Genomic DNA, 20,031 nt, shown 5'->3' with positions numbered 1-20,031 from the left:
CATTTTGAAAGGTGAGAGGATATTTTTTGATAGGACTTTAATAGTCAGTATAAAATACACAACCCGCATGAAACTAGACACTAAATTGCGGTATTTTGACATTTGAATTCTAAGGAGGGAAACTGTCTGTGGCTTCGTCATAGTTTGTCCACTTTGTTTCTCAGGACCTCTTTGCCTCGGGAAGTAAAGCAGGATTCTGCTACCACCCAAGTCAGTTGACAACAAGCCTTTCTCTGCCTCGCTCTTTTCCTTTGTCTGGTTTTGTCATGTGTAATACTGATGTGCGACTTGCAGTCCATACGCACTGTGACAAAACTACATGTCGTGGTGGCCTGAACCCTAAGTTTGTCTTACGCGAAGTTTATTCTCATGAGCGAGCACGATTTACTGTGGGTAGTGGGTGGGTGCCCAGTCCATACAGTTAAGTCAGTGAAATGCCTGCTTTACATTGGCTGTTTGAACAGGGTCGTCCCCAGATGCCCCCAGACCACCCACTCCATTTTCTGAAGTGGAAAGTGCGCTGTGATTTTCAGTAGATGTCAGCGTCCATCAAGTACTGGGCTGTGACCAATACAATTTAGTAAAGAAATTAAAGTGTTTCTTTTTATGCAAGTATTGACCTGATTTTTTTTACTTACTGAGGTATAATTCATATACCATAGAATTCACCCACTTAAATAAGTATTTATTTAAGTATTTCAGTGGTTTTTAGTATATTCACCAAGTTGTCACCACGTAGATTTTAGAACTCCAAAAACCCCATCCTGTTAGCAGTGACTTCCCCATTTACCCCTCCCCCCAACCCCTGGCATCCAGAGTCTACTTTCCGTCTCTAGGTGATTTGCCTCTTCAGGACATGGCATCATACAACATGTGGCCCCTGAGCAGCATGATGCTTTCAGGGCTCAGCCATGTGGTAGCCCGTGTTAGTCTGAGAACATTTCCAAACCCGTGTTTCTTACTCCGTGTTCCATCCACGAGGTCGTTTTGGAACTGGGAAGAACTTCGGAGGTTTTCTAGTCCAGCATCCCCTCGTTTTAGACAAAATTACTTGAAATAGTTTATTAGTCCTTAATGTTTCCTCATATCTCCCAAATTCAGTTTCCTTGGGGTGGGAAACCAGGAAGGAGAAGACTTCGGATTTCTCCTCAGCTTCTTCTTAACTGTGACTTGGTTTCATGTCACCCTGTGAGGCTTCTTTGGGTCTGAACACAGGCGGTGTTAACACCCTGGAGCTGGGGTCACACTTGTCCGACTGGCCTTGGAACCTGTGAAGTACGATGCACACGCAGCAAGGTGTGTATTGATCATTGCCTTTGTATCTTAATTTTTACCTCAGAGGCTGATCTCCCATTTCCATGAGTCCTTTTGAAGGCAGAGAACTTTGATTTGATGACACCCTGCATACTTGTGTTTCCAGAGATGCAGATTTGGAAGCTTGACTGAAGGCTCATGGTGCTGTGCTCCAGCGCCCCCTGGTGCCATGCTCTAGTGGTAGCCCTCCATTTCTGCTTTCTGCCAAGTGGTGTGACCCTTAGATCTGTGGAGAACTAACTGTAGGTGGTGCCGGGGAACAGGAAACATCTCTCCTTCTCCTCACCTTCCTTGGCTGCAGTTGCGTCTTTGTGTCCCCATTAGCACGAACACTGGTATTTCCAGTGTTGGCCAGCCCCTTCCCCAGGCTTTACAGACGTGGGCCCGCTGGCACTCTGGCCTCCGAGCCTCCGATCTGCAGAAGATGAAGCCCAGAGCAGCTACACTTTGCTTCCGTGAGGTGTCTTGTTTCCATCCTGTGTTTCCATCCCCTTATTCCTGACGTGTTTCTTGTATCATGCCCTCCCTAGAAAGGATCAGGAAAGAACCAAACACGAGAACAGTGGGAGCCCTGAAAGCCTGAGCCGGGGTCAGCTGGAAATGAGGGGAAGCTGAGCTTTGTTCCTCCCAGGCTCACTTCCTTATGGGGAATGGAGAGGCTGGAAGGCCTTGTGGTGTGTCCCCCTGACCGCAGGCCTTTCCTGTGAGCTGCGGGGCAGTTGGGAAGGGAGCACTTGATGTAGCTTTCTTGACTTCCTTACTCATCTAACTGATGGGCTTGCTTAACACCTTGGGGAATTTCCAGCTTGCCCTACAGTACCTGATAAGCTATTACAAGAGTAGCGTGATTAACAACAATATGTAATAAATATTTGCGTAAACAGTTGTGCAAGGAGGTACGACAGGGTCTTCAGCCACCTTCTTTTGTTTTATCCTGGCAGCACTCGGTTATTGGGCGTCTGGATGTGCGAGGCCCTGCCTCAGGCTCTGGGAATACAAGAGGGAATAGAATGCAAGTCTCAGGTGCAGACTTAATTGTCCTGTTTTATCTCACTGCTCTCACAGGACAAACTAATTCATGTGCTCAGTGGCATTTTCTTCACCACTAGATTATAAATCCTAGGAAATCAGGCGCAGGATCATTTTCCTTTTTTTTTTTAACCCAAACACAATGTTTTTTCCCTAAAAATTGACTTTAAAATATATTTATTAGTCCTCCAGAGGAAGGAGAATGTTTCACGCTTACATAAAGAGAGGGGTAAAGGTTTTCCTCACAACTGTTTTCAGCTTTAGTTTTTTTTAAAAAAACCATTTGGAAATGATTTCAAATTTATGAAAGTTGCAAAAATAATGCTGCAAGGAACATTCCCCCTCCCCCCATTTCTTCCATGAGCCTGTGGGGAATACTCATTCTACAGGGAATAGGAACCCTAATCAGAACGCCTTAGGGTGGTGAACACACTGGAGAAATCCTCCTTAATTGTTGGTACCAGCTTCTTAGCAAACCCCCCCCCCCCATCTCAGTCATAAAATTGAAATGACTATTTTTTATATTGGTGAAGTATAACTGCTCACTTTCAGAAACTTGTGCATTAAGGATCGAAAATCTGATTATGGCAAGAGGACGTGATTCATGTGTATTTTGATGGAGTTGTTTATTGATACACGTGAACCAGTTAAGGAAATTGAGTTGGAGTTCAAAACAGCTCTGCCCAGCCGGTTGTCAGGTATGTTAGCATGGCATAGTTGGCACTTAGTGGTTGCTTATGGGGCCTTTTTGGATGAAATGTTTTCATCAAGTCCTAATCTTTTGTTAGTGAGCTCTGGGAACTAACACAGGTGCAAACTTACAACTTCTTTGCCAGATGGGTGTATTTGAATAGTTGTACAGTGATTTCTGTTGTTTACATTGACTTTTTACAATTAATTTTTTTGAATAGAGAAGATATTTGTATGGTTCAGAACTGAAAACTCTGAAAAGATACACACTAAGTCTCACTCCCTGCTCCACTACCTTCACTGGGCTCGCTAACGATTACGTTCCCTTCTTGGTTCCCTTTCCAGTATCTCCGTATGAAAACACAAATAGGTATTTCTGGTTTCCTCCCTTTTTTACCCCCAACATATTTTCATCATTTAACAGTATCTTGGAGATTTCTCCATATCCCTACATGAAGCGCTTCCTCATTTTTCTCGCAGTGAATTTTTAATGAGATTGAAGGTGTGTATCTGTGGAGAAGTTATTGACATGAAGATGTAATAAAAGGAAATTTAAAACCTGTAGCAAACTTTTTCAAATGATACTAAAAAAAAAGAATTAAGTAAAAATAGTGAAATTGAAAATAATAGAAAAGAAGTCTTTTCCCTGGAACCTTTCTAAGCTTTCTGACTGTTGGCCATGAGGTCACCCCCAGCTAACTAGTGCGGGAATGCTTGTGTGTGTTAGTAGCTTGGGGCTACCATTCCTCCTCTCTCCTTTTTCACTGACAGGATTTTATTAAACCGTTTGGAATTTTAATTCTCTTACTGGATTAATAAGATAGCTCTTTTAAAAAGACTTAAGACTGTATATGAACTCAAATATGAAAGTATGATTAGAAGTATTAGAAGTGTGATTTAAAGAGTATTTCATTATTACTTCATTTTCAGTTTTCCAGGAAGAAAATTTGCCTGCAGAAAATAACCTAACAATCCTGTGGAACATTTTGGGTCTCATCCTTGTATGTCTCCCCACATTCTGAATTAAAATACACAAGGTTCTTGTCATTAATAAGATAAAATGGAGATCTTTTACGACAGTATTTCTACTATTTATATTAAAACAATGTGATTCCAGTTTGGTGATTCTTAGTTGAGTTTTTAAATTTAGTAATTTAAATTCAGTAATTTTCTGAACACTTCTTATTTTCTAATAGGCCTTTTTTTTTTTTTTTCCAAAAATGCAGTCGGCTTTTTTTATCTGTCAGAATCTCTTTAAGGATACAGATTAGAATTTTTGAAAGTTCTCTTCTGTTTCCTGTGTTTGCTGTGTTTACTCATTCCCCCTTCATTTTAAATAGTAATTCTCTGTTGCTTGTTGATTACTCCTCACTTCTTTTGTGATTCTTTGGTGTTCATTCATATGAGGATTGAAATCATTAGTATTTTAATGGCTGTGTGTTTCCTTGGCAGCTGGGAAGGTCACTGTTTCTCCCCCAGGCTTCCCCTGGGAATATTTCCATCTACCCCAAAAGTTCCCTTGTGCCTCTTTGTAATCAGTCCGTCCCCAGATCTTGACAACCACTGACCTGTTTTCTGTCTGTGTACTTTTGCCCTACAATATTGTATCAGTGCAATCATGTAACACGTGGCCTTTTACGTTGGACTCTCACTTAGCATGATGCTTTTGAGAGTCATTGAGTAGAATTTCATTGTAGAGATGTACCACATTCATCTGGTGATGGACATTTGGGTTGTTTCTCGCTTTTGGTGATTGCGAATAGAGCTGCTGTAAGCATCAGCATACTTTTATTTTTGGACATAGGTCTTCATATCTCTTGGGTAAGAACCTAGGAGTGAGGTTGCTTGGGTCCTATGGTAAGTCACTTTGTAAGAAACTGCCAAACTCATTTCTAAAGTGACTGTAAATCTGCATCCGTCAGCCATGTGGGGAGTTCCAGTTGCTCCACAGCCTCACCTGCGTTTGGTACTGTCAGGAATATTTCTTCCCAATCTGTGGCTATGTTTTCCTTTTATCCTGAGTAAATTTTGAGGTATTGTATCTAGACTTAAAGATCTCTGTTCTTCACATACATCCCACTTCCACCTTTTCTTCTGCTTCCTTTTCACTTAAAATACCTTTCCCGTTCATTGCTTGGTATGGTGCCTGAGTGAAACTGGCATAGGCTTTTACCCAATGTTGAAGATGATGCGGTCAGAGCTCACTAAGCTCACAATGAAAGTATTTCAGAAAACCATTTCTAAATTGTTTTGGGACTCCATCACTTTCAATGCACAGTTTCTTTGTGGACTTTTGCCAGTATATGTAAATAATTACATGAAGATGTTTTTGTTTTTAATATATATTTACAGTTTTGGTAGCTACTGCAAAAGAGTCCTCCAGAAATGTTTCCCTCCAAAATATTGGTGCATTCTTATCAAAGGTTGTGAGAGTTAGTTGCCATTTACCTACATTTATAACAATAGTGGATAATGTACAATATATAATATTTAGTTACTGGTTATTTTCGAATCACAGGCTTGCAAATTTCCCTGCAAGTTACTAGACTGTCACCTTCCTTTAAAGCAGAGGAGTCACATATCTGCTTAACCATTTTTATCCCCAGTACCAGTCATCCCGCATAGCACTTAGTAGGTGCTACATAATTATCAAATGAATGAATAATTAGCGAGTGATTCGCCTTTGCAGAAATCTAATCATACTGATTCTTGTCAGTGACTTGTTTCTTGAAGCTCCAGGGAGAATATGAACTGCCAGACACTTGTCAAACTTGCTTCCTTGCAGTTTAACCAGTTGTTTTTCCAGAAAGTCGCATTTAGAATTCTACGAAATGAAAGTTCCCAACTAGGTTTGTGTCTATCAAATAATATATTTATCTGTACATAATGTTTCAATACATTTTTTCTTTAAAGATTTTTTTGGGGGAAGGGGAACAGGATTTTTATTGGGGAACAGTGTGTACTTCCAGGACTTTTTTCCAAGTCAAGTTGTCCTTTCAGTCTTAGTTGTGGAGGGCGCAGCTCAGCTCCAGGTCCAGTTGCCATTGCTAGTTGCAGGGGGCACTGCCCACCATCCTTTGCGGGACTCGAGGAATCGAACTGGCAATCTTGTGGTTGAGAGGATGCGCTCCAACCAACTGGGCCATCTGGGAGGCAGCTCAGCTCAAGGTGCTGTGTTCGACCTTAGTTGCAGGGGGCGGAGCCCACCATCCCTTGGGGGACTCAAGGAGTTGAACCGGCAACCTTGTGGTTGAGAGCCCACTGGCCCATGTGGGAATCGGACCGGCAGCCTTCGTAGTTAGGAGCACAGAGCTCCAACTGCCTGAGCCATCGGGCCGGCCCTGTTTCAGTACATTTTTGAGATACAAAATTACATACATATTTTTAAAGATCATTCATGAGGATCATTAACATTTTCCTTTGGATTTCCCTATCTTCCCATTTGAACCACGCTGTCTGCTTTTCTTTAGTATGTATGGTAGAGAAAACTGAAATGGAGGTAGTGACATGAGTCAGCAGAAAGGTAAATGGAGCAACTGGAAATGCTTGTGAATCAAAAAAATTTCTCCTGCAAACAGGATTCTGCTTACAAGTTTGGTGTACAAATTTGACCGGTTTCAAAATAAACTTTTGATGAGTTGTATCCAAACCATTTCAGTGTTCTTTGACAATTTGTAGAAAAGGCTAAGTAGTATTTTTCTTTACTTGTAATCAGAAAATACTACACCTAATAATATCACTTTGCAGATCTTTGATTTGTTTAATTGAGAAAGGGTCTTGGGGATTCTGGCCCAAATATTTCATTGGGTTGTTTTAACGTACAGCATTTTTTCTGAAGGTATAAAATTTGTGTATTTTATGTGATCAGTGATTCTCTTTTTTTCAGTATATTTTTGGAGATTTTAGCCCTGATGAATTCAATCAGTTCTTTGTGACTCCTCGCTCTTCAGTTGAGGTAAGACAAAACTTTGTTTTATTGAGTATATGTGTAGATATAATTAGTGGTTATGTTTTATTTTTTAATTTATGCTTTTTGATAAGGAATTCCCATGTACAGAAAAGTGCAGAGACTAGTGTGAGAAATGCCTGAATCCTCCAACCAGATTTGACTAATATTGACATTTTGCTATATTTATAAATAGCAAAGCATTACAGATATAGTTGAAGCCTCCATTCTACCCCTCTCCCATCTTATTTCCCTCCTTCCCCAGAAATAACGACACTGCTGAAATTGGTAAGTATTGTTTTCTGACTGGTTTTCACCTTTTACTACATATGTGTGTATCAACAGATAGTACATTGCATTGTTTTATATGGTTTAAAATGTCACATAAAGGTTTCATACTATATTAATCATTTCTAGTTTATTTTAAACTAACATGTTCTTTAGATTTATCTATACTAATATATTTTGTTCTTGTTCTTTGATTTTAATTGCTAAATACCATTAATTGAACACACCACAATTTATTTACCTTTTTTTCTATTGAGGACCATTTAGGTCTTTAATTAGTTCTTCCATGATTGTAAAAATGTTGGGATAAACACATTTGTCTCATGTTTCTCTGGGTTTCTCCAGGATATGTGCTAGGAATGGAACTGCTGGGTTGTGCAAGGAATAAACATGTTTAGTTTTACTAGCGACTGCTAACCTGCTTTCTAAGTGGTTTTGACAGTCTGCATTCTCATCAGCAATGCATGAGATTTTTCTCTATCTCGTTAAAAAACTTGCTAATTCTCAGTATAGGCATACTTAAAATTTTTGTTAATCTGCTGGGTTATAAATATATTCTCATTGTTTTAATTTACATTTCCCAGATTACAAACAGTTGAGCCCTGTTTCATTATTTTCATATGCCCACTGGCGATACAGATTTCCACTTCTGTGAATCACTGGATCTCTATACGTATCTTGTTCATATTTTTTATCAAGTGGTTTGTCTCTTACTGATTTATAGGATTAATAATCTTTGGTTTTGCGTATTACAGGTATCTTTTCCTAGCATGAGGGCTTTTAAACTTTGTATATGATGCACTTTTCATTTTTTGCTGGGTAACGGGAGTGTATTTTTTACTTTAATGTCAAATGTATTCACTTATTTCCCCATGGTTTGTGGATTTTTGGTTTTTTAAAAAATATCTTTAAGAACTTCTTCCCTTCTCTAAGGTAAGAAAGACATTTGTTTTCTTTTAAAAGTCTTAAGGTTTTTGTTTTCACTTTAGTATGTAATACAACTGAAATTGAGGTATTGATTTTTGTATATGTGTGAGGTGGGGATCTACTAACCCCTCCTCCATGGCAGTAGAACATGGCCCTTTCTACACCATTTACTGAGAACTTGGCTCTTAGGTGTAGCACCATCCTGTCAGGGGACACATCTCTCTATATGCTTGGTTGATTCTGGGTCCCTTGTTCTGTGGACCTTTTGCTTTATCTCTGTATCAGTACCACACATTTTAATTGCTGCGACTTTATAGACAGTCTTCCAGCAGGGCACACACCTTCTTCTTATACTTACAGATTGTTTTGGCTTTCCTTCATTCTCAACTCTTCCGTAGGAATTCATGATCAGCACATCAAGTTACATGAAAAATCCTATTGAAAATTCAGTTGGAGTTGTGTTAAAATGATGGATTAATTTGTAGAAGAATTAACATCTTTATGATAGTTTTCCTAACCACGGTTGTGGTATATTTCTCTATTCATTCAAGCCTTCTTTTATGTTCATTCTTTGTGTGAGTAATGGTTTCTGTTTTAGTTTAATAAAAACTTAACCTGGAACATTTTTTTAGATTTATATTTTAAATGTAAATACTGTTGAAATTGCATTGAAAAGGAAGAATGGGAGAAGTATCCAGTATATCAGATAAAATCTTAGTTAACTTTTAATGAAACCTAACTAGGCTTTTAGATCCCTTTGTAAATATATATAATACAGTTATATGTTTGCATGCATATTAAAAATTAATGTATGGAATTGTTTTATTTGGTAAAATGGAGTCGGATAAGGTAATTACTTAGAATAGGAGTCAAAAAGCCAGGATTGGGGTCTAGCTGGGTCACATGTGACCTTGGCTTGTCTTTTATTTTTCACCTTGGCTTCTTGGATTCTAAAAAAGTTTTAGAGTTATGGAGGTGGGATCAAATGAGAACATATTGAAAGCATTATTTAAGCTATACAGATGAAGAGGAACATCTGTGCTTGTTATTTGTTCTCTTTTACTTTAGAAAAAAGAAAATAAAGCTTATATCAGGTTTCATTTTAGAAAATGAATAAATTCAGTGCCATGTCCATCCCTTGGGTTCATTGATGTGAACAGTTACGATTTAAGGAATCTAAGGATATGACCCAAGACATAGTGAAAGTTAAATTATATATTGTATTTCCTAAGGCAATAAAATATATCTGCATTTTAGAATTCTATAAAATAAGGATTGAAGTTTAGTGTTTTCTGATAAGAAAACGGTTAATTAGGAAAAACAGAATCAGATCCCATATTCCCCAAGCATGAGTGTTAATTGATGTTCTACTCTATATAGTATACTAATTATTCAAGTTTTAAATAATTTCTGTCTTTAAATCACAGTAAAATATGATGGTACTTGCCAGAACACCACAATCTAATTGCTCTTTGCGACTAAGATTTTAAGAAATGATAAAGCTCAACTTCTGTACTTTATAAAAGCTTTTCTCAGGTGTGTGCATATTTGTGGGTTTTTGAGTGCCTGTTTGCAAGTGTCAGAATAAAAACATGCATTTTCCTGTGATATGAAAGTGGAAAATGTACTGTATTTCAAGTCTGAAGAGCTTGCTTCCTTTGTCACTCTGCCACTTAAACAGGCTCAGCAGTCTTGGACAATTTCCTCCGTCTCATTATGCCTTTTTCAGAAAAAAATTTGAAAATGGAGAATGCTTATTTGCCTCAGAGAAGTGTTGGGAAATCATCAATGTGTGGTGTGATACTTGGTGTGTAACAAATGTTAGTAGACTTTGATGGATGCCAATGGGAAAGTTGTGTGAGACTTTTTATTTGCAGAAATAATGGCTGTGTCTCATCAAAATGAGTTATAGCCAGAAATCTTGGTGTGTCTGGGCCTGTCTGAGCATGCACTGAGCATGCATTGAGTTTGGGGGGAGGACATGACAAGTGTGTTGTCGATCAAAATCACATGTGGTCCAATAACTCGCAAAAAGGAAATATAAGGTAATTAGCAGTTATCGTTCTCAGTATGTAATTATTACAGTTCAGGGGTGTGGATTATAATAATATATAGGGCATGGACAGTTTAATGGGGTGAGGCATGGTTGGATCAGTGGGTGGGTGAGTGATCTTATCTCACTTCCACCACATAATTGTTTGGACTTTTATGTCATAGGTAAAATAATTGTACCTCCTACATGCACAGTTTCTACCATGTGGCATAAATTAGAATCCAGCCCTATCCCTCATATACTTTTTGGCTGTTAGGAACTTGATAAGGCATTCTTTTCTCTACTTGGGGGCAAGAACTAAAACAAAATAAAATTTGAGAAATGGTAGGGTGTTCAAATGTAAAAACAGCCTTTCTACAAAAGCATCATTCCTGTCAACTGGGAGTTATTTTGCCTCTCTTCTAGTTTGCTTGTTTGAAAGCTTGCTACTAGCAAGATAGGGCGGTCAGAAGTTTAACAGAATCAGAAGAAACAAATTCAGCCGATGAGATCTTAAATGTTAGTACACGCACACCTTGGAGATACTGCGGGTTCGGTTCCAGACCCACTGCAATAAAGCAAATATTGCATTAAAGCGAGTCACACGAAGGTTTTGGTTTCCCAGTGCATATAAAAGTTAGTTTACACTAGTCTGTTAAGTGTGTGGTAGTATTATGTGTATAAACAGTACATACCTTAATTAAAAAATACTTTATTGCTGTATACCTGAAATCTATGTAATTTTACTAACAATTGTCACCCCAATAAGCTTTAATAAAAAAAATAATAAAACCATTACGATTGATCAAAAAAACCTGCTTTATTGCTAAAGAATGCTAACTATTATCTGAACTTTCAGTGAGCAATAATCTTTTTGCTGGTGGAAGATCTGGCCTCAATGTTGATGCATTTTCGCAATATCTGAAGTGCAATAAAGTGAAGTGCAATAAAACAAGGCATGCCTATATCCAGTTTTTAAAGGTAACTGATACCTTTTCTAAAGCTGTGCTCTAGTTTAGAAGCCAGGGTGATTTAAAAATGAATTTCTCCAACTGGAAAAAGTACAGTCTCAACTTACGAATAACTGTGTTTTGAACACCAGTCATAATCCTGTTATTGGTGTTCAAAAATAGGGAGAGAGTGCTAATTGTTCCTGAAATTTCCCATACTCAACATTAGAGGCAACACATACAAGTCAACTAGCTACCAAATAACAAGCCCAGGCAGCATAGTACAGGCTGTAGGTAGGGGCACGCCCACACGTGTGTGGAGTGATCAAGACAGTTATTCTGAGTGGTTTGGTGTCTTAAGAGATTTCAGAGGAGAGATTCAGGGTTTGTGAGGGTTTTTCGGACAGAGAGCAGAGCCAATGGCGGCAACCCCAAAAAGGTTTTAAAACATTACGTTATCGAAGGACCCAAGTCTTGTTTTCACAAGACTGTAAGCACTATTTCAAACTACTAACGTGATTTGACTTGTATCTAATATGACTTGATTTCAGTTATTTTACATTGCTTAGTTCACATTTGTATGAGAGATTTTATGTTTTTGCTTTGGTTTTTAAATTTTGTATTCTTATAAGTAGCTGTAGAAAGAGGAAACTGAACAATTCTTATAATTTATTCTGCTGTATATTTATTATGCCATAGACTAACTGGTATCTTATGAGCGGTGGAGATTTTGTTGAATTAAAGGTGCCATATGTCTCTAGAGTAAAAAAGAAATGTGCGCACACACGCGCGCACGTATTTCGTCTGGGCCAGAACTCATTCCAGCGTTCAGCAATTCCCACAATTATGCCTTTACTAGACTATTATATCAAAAATATTTAAACCCACTAACAGAAAATGGCAGTATCGATCGCCCCCGAGTGTGCTGGGTGGTCTGCTTACAGATCCTGCTTCTACCACTTACTAGATTTTGTGTAAATCAAGGGAAATTAAAAAAAACACACCAATACACTTTCAGTGCCTTACAACTGTGTAGCTTTCCATCACCAGGGGGCACCACCGTGTCGTTGATGGAAAAAGAGAAGGTATTCTGTATGGGGGAGTTTGCTGAACTTCTTTCGTGACTGCAGAGGGACAGCGACCTGATTTGTGGCTTCCTCAGATGCTCCTTTCTGCTCCGTAGTTTGTGCCAGTGGTCAGTGCGGGAGCACCTGGTATGACTGTTGGAATGGTTTGTGGAACGGTCTTTGCACTTCAGGTGCAAGGCCAGATGTAGCCTATCTTGGCACACAGAATGCTTTCTCCTTTTGTGTCAATATGATAAGTACTCGGGTGCCCCCGCGTGGTGGAAATATGTGCAGCTCTCAAGGCCTGAAAATGTACAGTTCGTATTGAACAGCACTGCATTTTCTTAGCTGCTTATTTGTTATAATTCTCTGGGGAGAGATTCTACTTGGTAACTTGGAGAGATAAGCTTTTATCTCTGTGATTATTGAATTGCCTTGCTAAGAGTCAATTGGAGATATCAGCTGAGGAAACCACTTAAGCCGTAGTTCTCTACAGTAGTGGGCATGAGAACCTCATGGGTACCTCTGAACATTTCAGACTGTGGGACCTCCTGCAGGCACCGGGGCCATTGTACTGAGAGTTTGAAACATGCTGTGTGAGGATGTCATTGTTTTGTTCTTTTGTTCTGACTTTGGGTAGCAAGTATTCATTCACTTACCGTCGTACCCTTTCCCATGCTAAACTCTCTCATCTCAAACACGTCCATTCAAACCATTTTCAACTCTTAGATTTTATGGAATAGCTAGGAAGGAGAAAACTTTGGTATATTCGTAATAGTACCTTCCTGCTTTTTGCAAAGAGGTCAAACAGTTGCCATTTTGCTTGCTCTCTTCCAAACAAGGAATGTTTTTGAAGGCACTGTGTTCAAAAGGGAGCCACGATCCCCAGACTTGTCCTTCTCCTGGGGCTTTCTTTGCTCGCTGCCCGTGCCTGGGCCCAGTCCTAGCCTCCGATGGCTGTGCGGACTTGCGGAGCTAGTGCACGTGGTGCAGATGGTCCCTGAGAGTGATCGTTGCTTGTGGACAAAGACAGGTGGCTGTGGGGTTTATGGGCAGTCACTAACAGTCTGTGACATGAAGGATCTACCGTAAGTATTTTATTGTAGTTGATTTCCATGTCCAGTGGAGTCCGTTTGTATTTTTTGCTTCATTTTTGGATCTGGTTAATAATAATAGATATTTAAAAGCATTCGTATGGTATTTTTTGCTTAAATGAAGATGATTTAATTTTACTGTCTGTCCATGTATTATTTTGGTAAAAAATGACATCATGAGAAGTTGTATGGATAGAGTTTTAACGAAGTGTTGCTTTAATAAATTAGTATATATCAGGTTTTAACATTTTGTTGGATTAAAACTTGTTTTCCGGTTCCCCGTGCAGCTTCCTCCATACAACGGAACAGTTCTGTGTGGTGCACAAGCTCCAGATGAACTATCTGATGGTAAGTAAGCTAGTTCTCTGCTTCGTCTCCCTGAGCTGAATTCTGGCCATTTGTGCTGGGTGGGCAGGCTAGCCGGAAACGGTGTTTTCCGGTTTGTTCATACTTTGTGAATAAACATTCCCGTACGGCTAGATGTTTTTGTTCTAAACTATAGCAGCTTTCATCACTGAACCACTTTGACTATTGAATTAAAGTGTAGTCTGTGCTTCAGAGTGTCAGGCGTTGAAGGTTTAGTTAAGGAAATAGTTGTTCAGTTCTATTTTTTTCTTAACAGTTCTCAGTGGAACAGGTATGTTCTTTATAGCCGATGCTCTTTGTCAGAGTTCTGAAGCCTCAGTCTGGTTGCGGAGGCTGCTGGGCCCCGAACTGGTGCGTCTCTGAGCATGTGCCCTTGGCACCACCCCTCAGTGGCAGTTTGAAGCTGTTGTTCCTGCAGTTTTCGTTTATATCCCTGTCTGTCGCTAATGCTCTTGGGAATTCAGGTAACCTCTCACCTCCTAGTCTGTTTTTGTGTTTGTTTTTTGTTTTGTTTTGTTTTGTTTTTTTGTGGGGGGGTCTCTTGTCACAGACACTGAGCTGATTACTGGAGATGGTGCTTATTGAGATGCAGCGATGTTGTATTGTTCAAGCGCCTGGTGTTTAAATAACAACAAGGTCCCATTGCACAAGTCAAATCTGACTAGACCATTTTTCAGTTTGGATCATGTCAAAGGCCCTGGCTGGCCTTGGAGAAGCTGAAAGCTGGACCCTTTCTTTGAGAGCCAGGGGTTCGGCTCCCTGTTTCGTTAACATGGTCAGACCGGTGAAAGGGGTTTTCATTATAATTTAGGTTTAAATATAAACTTTGAAAAGACTATCCAAACTTTTTTTTTTTTATCTATAGTAAAATCAGAAAGTGATTATATCTAAAATTGCTAACAGTTTTATAAGAAATAGTGATGGCGGAGCTCATAAGGGAAAGAGCAATTCTAATGATGGCTTAGGATGAGAATAAAATAAACGAAGTTAAAGGGACCCCAGGCCCTTGCCCCACTGCCCAGCCTCTGGAGCAGCTTTTTTAAAATTGGAGTCAGTGGATTTCTCTGTGTCCATGCACTTGGCACATAGTAAGCATGCTGTAGATGTTTACTCAGTGTTTAAACATGTTTCATTATTTTCCCATTCACACTGTACCTTTCTTTTCAGTTCAGTCAGTTGCCCACCATCCTCCCAGTGAGTGGCAGAGGCAGGAGATGGGAGGCTTTGTGAAGTTAGCTCCCAGCCTGCAACCCCTCAAGGTTCTGAGTCTACCCACCTCTAATCCATATTCTCCTTCCTTTCTCCTGCCACAGCCCCTCCTTCCAGGCTCTCATCCCTGTTCAGCTACTGCTCCTTGGCTCTTTTTCTCCGTTCCCTGCTCTCTTCCCACAAGTTCATCACTTATTCTGAAAACACAGCTGGAACCGGGTCACCTGATTGCACTGTTAGTGACAGGCCAGCTTAGAGGCCCCTTTTCTCTGTGGCCTTTTCTGTTGTCTTGTGTTTCTGTTGCTTTTAGTTCTTTTAGTAGTGCCTATCCTGCTGCACAGTAAAGCCCCCTGTACAAAATGCCTGCTGTAGGGGAGCAAAATTTGCTACCCCCAAATACGCCATTTTGGAATATTGGTTATTTTCAATTAAGTTACTTGAGAAAGAACTGGTGCAAGGGCATTCTGACCCTCCTCTCTGTCCCTCTGAAAGCTGGAAGTAAATCTCCCATGTGAAAGGTACCCTCCCTGCACAAAGAGGAAAGGTACCCTCCCTGCACCAGAGATAGGAGGTTCAGGGCTGAGAAGGCTGTGGAAACAAAGTCTTGTGTAGTTTCTTCACTGGTTAGTACCTAAGCCTGAGATTCTTTATCTTGTCAGCCCTTCACAAATTTGTCATTTCTTTATCTAAAAAGTGTAAAAGCTGCCTGCTTTGGTCATTTTCTTTTTAGGTCCCATATCTGTGAGACCTCTGTACATAAGAAATTAAACTTGATTTTTCTATTAACCTGTCAATTTACTACTTAGAGCAGCTGAAGAACCGAGAAGGATAGAAGGAACATTTTTTTCTCCCTGACACTCCTCTCTAGACTGAGTTCAACTGTGGATGGCAGGGACCATAATTCTTTTCTGTGTGTTTAGCAGCTGCATAGTATCTGGAATGTTATAAACCCTCAGTATGTGTTTGGATTAATGATTTACAGTGATTTATTCTGTCTCCCACCACAGTCAACTACAGCCAGCGCTTTGCAGGGGCGCCTTATCATACCATGCTTTTTTATACCTCTGCCTGTTTCAGTCAGTTCCCAAAGCTTGAAATAGCCTGTCCCCCTGCTTCCCCACCTCCTAATCCGTTACCCTGCCAGTTCCACTGACCTTTCTGTAGCTTCTGATCAAAACTGATTATTTTGTTTTGTGTCCGAAACTTCTTTTTACAAAGCTGTTGAGGCCTTATCTTTCTCTCCCTTGCCGTTTTCAGTCCAATGTGTTTGTCTCCCTGGTAAATGGAACTCCCTGAGGCAGAGACTTTGCCTTACTGCTCTCAGTACCCATCCTTCCCGCCCCCAATAAGCACTTTACATGTAGCGTTGAATTGACTTGCTGAGAGTTAATTGGAGAAACCAGCGGAGGAAGCCACTTGAGCTGTAGTTCCCTAGGTCGTGGGCACGAGAAGCCCCTGGGTGCCTCTGAACATTTCAGACTCCAGGGGCCTCTGGGGCCATTGTACTGCCAGGGCTGCTCTGAGCAGACTTGGAGAAACGCTGTGTGAGGCTGTCATTGTTTTATTTGAGCTGGTTTTCCTACCTCTAACCAGCCCACTGCCTCTCTGGCATGAGCGTTGAGTTCCCATGTACCCAACATATTGATTGGGTTATTTAAAGCATGAGTTTGTAGGACTTCCTTCCACCTTCCTTCCAGCCTGACAGATGGGGCTTTGTCCTGACCTCTCTGCCATAGTGCGTGATGCACACGTGTGTCCACGACGAGTGTTCCTGGCCAAGAAAAGGAACTGTTTGGGGTAGGAATCTGCCTTCCAGTGATATGATCAGACGCTGTACTGGGTAAATGTTTTGATAATAGCCACAGCATATTGTAATGGTTCCATTAATGTCACATCACGTTCTAGAAGGTTTTATGATATGATAAGATTAAGAACTGAGATGTGGAAGGCACTGTGTCTACTGGAAATAATCAAAATCTTGCACTCAAAAATATTGCACAAGCTGCAAGACATAACTCATACTAATTTTTTTTTTTAAGGGAGGAAGTTCAACCATTAGGTGTTTTTTTTTAAGGGGGTGAGTTCAACCATTAGGATTTTTTGTTGTTGTTGTTCTTTTAATTTTATTGGGGAATATTGGGGAACACTGTGTTTCCCCATCACCTCCAAGTCGTGGTCCTTCAATCTAGTTGTGGAGGGCACAGCTCAGCTCCAAGTTCAGTCACTGTTTTCAATCTTTAGTTGCAGGGGGCACAGCCCACCATCCCATGTGGATATTGAACCAACAACCTTGTTGAGAGCTTGCGCTCTAACCAACTGAGCCATCCGGCCGCCCCTCCGGAAGCTCAGCAGCAGCTCATGGTCTTCAATCTAGTTGTGGAGGGCGCACCTCACTGGCCCATGTGGGAATCGAACCAGCAACCCTATTGCCCAGAGCTCGTGCTGTAACCCACTGAGCCATCCGGCCGCCCGTACTAATTTTTAATGTGAGTTCACAATGTGCACCACCGTCTCCAGAGGGCAGCCTCCCTGTGCGGAGTGTTCTTCACTTCTTCAGGGACTTCCACTTGAATCCATGCAGCAGCGTCGCACCCTCGAAACATCATGGAATAGGTGATGCCCGGAAGCAAAGCAGACAGTGTATCTTTATGTATAATAATAGAGAAATTAACTTCTCTTTGGTGATTCTTTTCAAAATAAGGAAACAAAAAATCAGTGCTTGGTGGCCAGAGGATTCAAATTGTCATATTTGTGACTTTATATAAAACTTGCTGTTAGGTGTAATTATTGTCAGTATTCATTTTTCAGAAACTTTTTTGTTGTTGTACAGGTGTCTCCCCCTCTAACTCCAGGTGTGTTTTATCAAAACAAATGAAGAATTAGGAGACTAGGCTTCTGCCCATCACTGACTTGCACATAACTGGCCTCTCTTTGGGGCTGTTTTTTTTCCTTCTATAGAAAGACTTCCAAGGTAAAATATATTCAGTTCTCTGTGACAGAACCAGTTCTTTTGGTGTAATGATATTTTATTTTTCCATGAAACACATGCCTTGGAAAAAAGTTGGCCTCTTATGCTAGACTTGGTGAAATCTTCAGTTATGCATTAACAATGAATTATACGGTGTGTGTTCCTGTTTTTTCCCTAACTTCAAAATTTATAACTATTTTATCAGGTATAGGATGATATTGATGCTTAGTGTCTGTTGAAAGACAATGATTCTAAAACTCAATCTAATTTCCGAGATGTGAACTCTGAAAAAACGTACTTCTTTGAATAAATGGGATATGTAGATTGTTGTCAATTGGGAGAGGAAGTATTGAAGGGTTCCGTGGAGATTTTTAAAACTTCGTGGTCGTGAAGTTTTTGGTATATTTGGAAGTACCGTCACCACCCATGGAGTTAATCTTGTAGGAATTCATTTACTGGACAATTACATGCGTTCATGCAAGGCTGTTTTCAGACTTCAGTGACTGTTGTCGTCGAGGTCAGGAAATGGATAAGTCAAACGCGTGCTTCTGAAGTGTACTTTTATACAGAAGATCAGTTCTTGGTGTAGTTTATATACTTTTGAATTATTCAGTTACACTAACTGAGAAGCCACGAATATAGCAACAATTTTAAGTCCCTAAGTTGGTTGTCGTGTGATTTTTTTTTTTAATTGTCTAAAAAAACTTATACCCTACTGTCAGGCATAAAGTAAGCCAGTAAAGTCTCCCTCCCTTGGCTATCCTGAGAGTCGAAGATACAGACTTCTGTTTTTTTATATCTCCAAATTAAATACAGTTTTATAGTTATTTGTTCTCAGCCAACTCTTTATTCAACACAAATAAAATGTCATAGCATTATTAATTAGGAGACTGTAAGGTTTCAGTTTTAAAAAAATAATTATTGATACTTTTATAGTTTGTGTAGCTGTGTTCTTAACTAACAGGATATTTACTGGTCATTTTCTTTCTAAACAGGACAGGAATATCAAAGAATTGAATTTGGTGTTAATGAAGTAATTGAACCCAATGACACTTTGCAGAGAACTCCCAACTACAGTATTTCAAGCACATTGAATCCTCAGGCCCCTGAATTTATTCTTAGTTGCACAACTTCCAAAAAGACCCCCGATGACATAGATAAAGAAGCGAACTACAGCTCCATTGACTGCCAGTATCCAGGCTCTGCCCTTGCTCTGGATGGCAGTTCCAACGCTGAGGCAGAAGTTCTGGAGAATGACGGTGTCTCGGGTGGTCTTGGACAAAGGGAGCGTAAAAAGAAGAAAAAACGTCCACCTGGATATTATAGTTACTTGAAAGATGGCAGCGAGGGCTCTATTTCCACGGAAGCCCTGGTCAATGGCCATGCTAACCCGGCAGTCCTGAACAGTGTGGGCACAGAGGATGCAGAGTTGGGGGGGGAGGGGCCCCCACTGGGGACCCCCAGGACTTGTAGCAGCCCTCAGGACGCGGCGGACTTCGTCAGTGACGCTGCTCACGGCGGTTCTTTCCCTGGAGCCCTGGACAGCACTGCCAGGACTGCAGGGCAGCCTGAGGGCTGCCAGGGGCCTGACTTGGAACAGTCCTGCCTCCCCGCAGAGGCTGGCAGGGACAGCCTGTTGAGGACAGCTGTAGCTCAGCCTTACGTTGGGACTGATACTACTGAAAACCTTGGCGTTGCTAACGGACAAATACTTGAAACCTCGGGTGAGGGCTCAGCTGCCAACGGGGTGGAGTTGTACACTGTGGAAAGCCCGGACTTGGACCCAGCTAAAGCGGAGAGCGCTTCCCCTCCTGCCGACGCCCTGGCCTCTGTGGCGGGCGCCGCTTCCATCAGCCAGCCCGCTAAGTCATGGGCCAGTCTTTTCCATGATTCTAAGCCCTCTTCCTCCTCGCCCTTGGCTTCTGTGGAAACTAAGTATTCCCCTCCTGCCACATCTCCCCTGGTCTCTGAAAAGCAGGCTGAAGTCAAGGAAGGGCTTGTTCCAGTTTCAGAGGATCCTGTAGCCATAAAGATCGCAGGTATAGTTCAAAAGATACAGGTCGAAAGTGAAGATGGGAACAGATCTCATCGCCTGTTGAGTGAGAAGTTTGAGACAGTCTGGGCTTATAAACTGTGATGATAGATTGTTAC

At 40.7% G+C, this 20,031-nt stretch overlaps 1 protein-coding gene across 2 annotated transcripts in view; it reads left to right on the top strand.

Moving 5' to 3' along the window:
• Positions 1-20,031, top strand: part of USP10 (ubiquitin specific peptidase 10) — a 62,968-nt gene that overhangs the window by 16,918 nt on the left and 26,019 nt on the right. The window contains exons 2-5 of one of the 2 annotated variants that reach the window (XM_074314495.2): positions 6,920-6,988; positions 13,625-13,685; positions 13,960-14,167; positions 18,876-19,919. In XM_074314495.2, the coding sequence (XP_074170596.1) occupies positions 13,993-14,167; positions 18,876-19,919 (1,219 nt within the window). In that variant the 5' untranslated portion in view covers positions 6,920-6,988; positions 13,625-13,685; positions 13,960-13,992. The remainder of the gene's footprint in view (positions 1-6,919; positions 6,989-13,624; positions 13,686-13,959; positions 14,168-18,875; positions 19,920-20,031) is intronic. The other variant, XM_019747122.3, reaches the window with a different exon arrangement.

The sequence above is a fragment of the Rhinolophus sinicus genome, chromosome 8, assembly GCF_057876585.1.
Source record: "Rhinolophus sinicus isolate RSI-liver-muscle chromosome 8, RSI-T2T, whole genome shotgun sequence".
NCBI classification, from domain to species: domain Eukaryota; kingdom Metazoa; phylum Chordata; class Mammalia; order Chiroptera; family Rhinolophidae; genus Rhinolophus; species Rhinolophus sinicus.
This window is presented reverse-complemented; position numbering and strand designations above follow the sequence as displayed.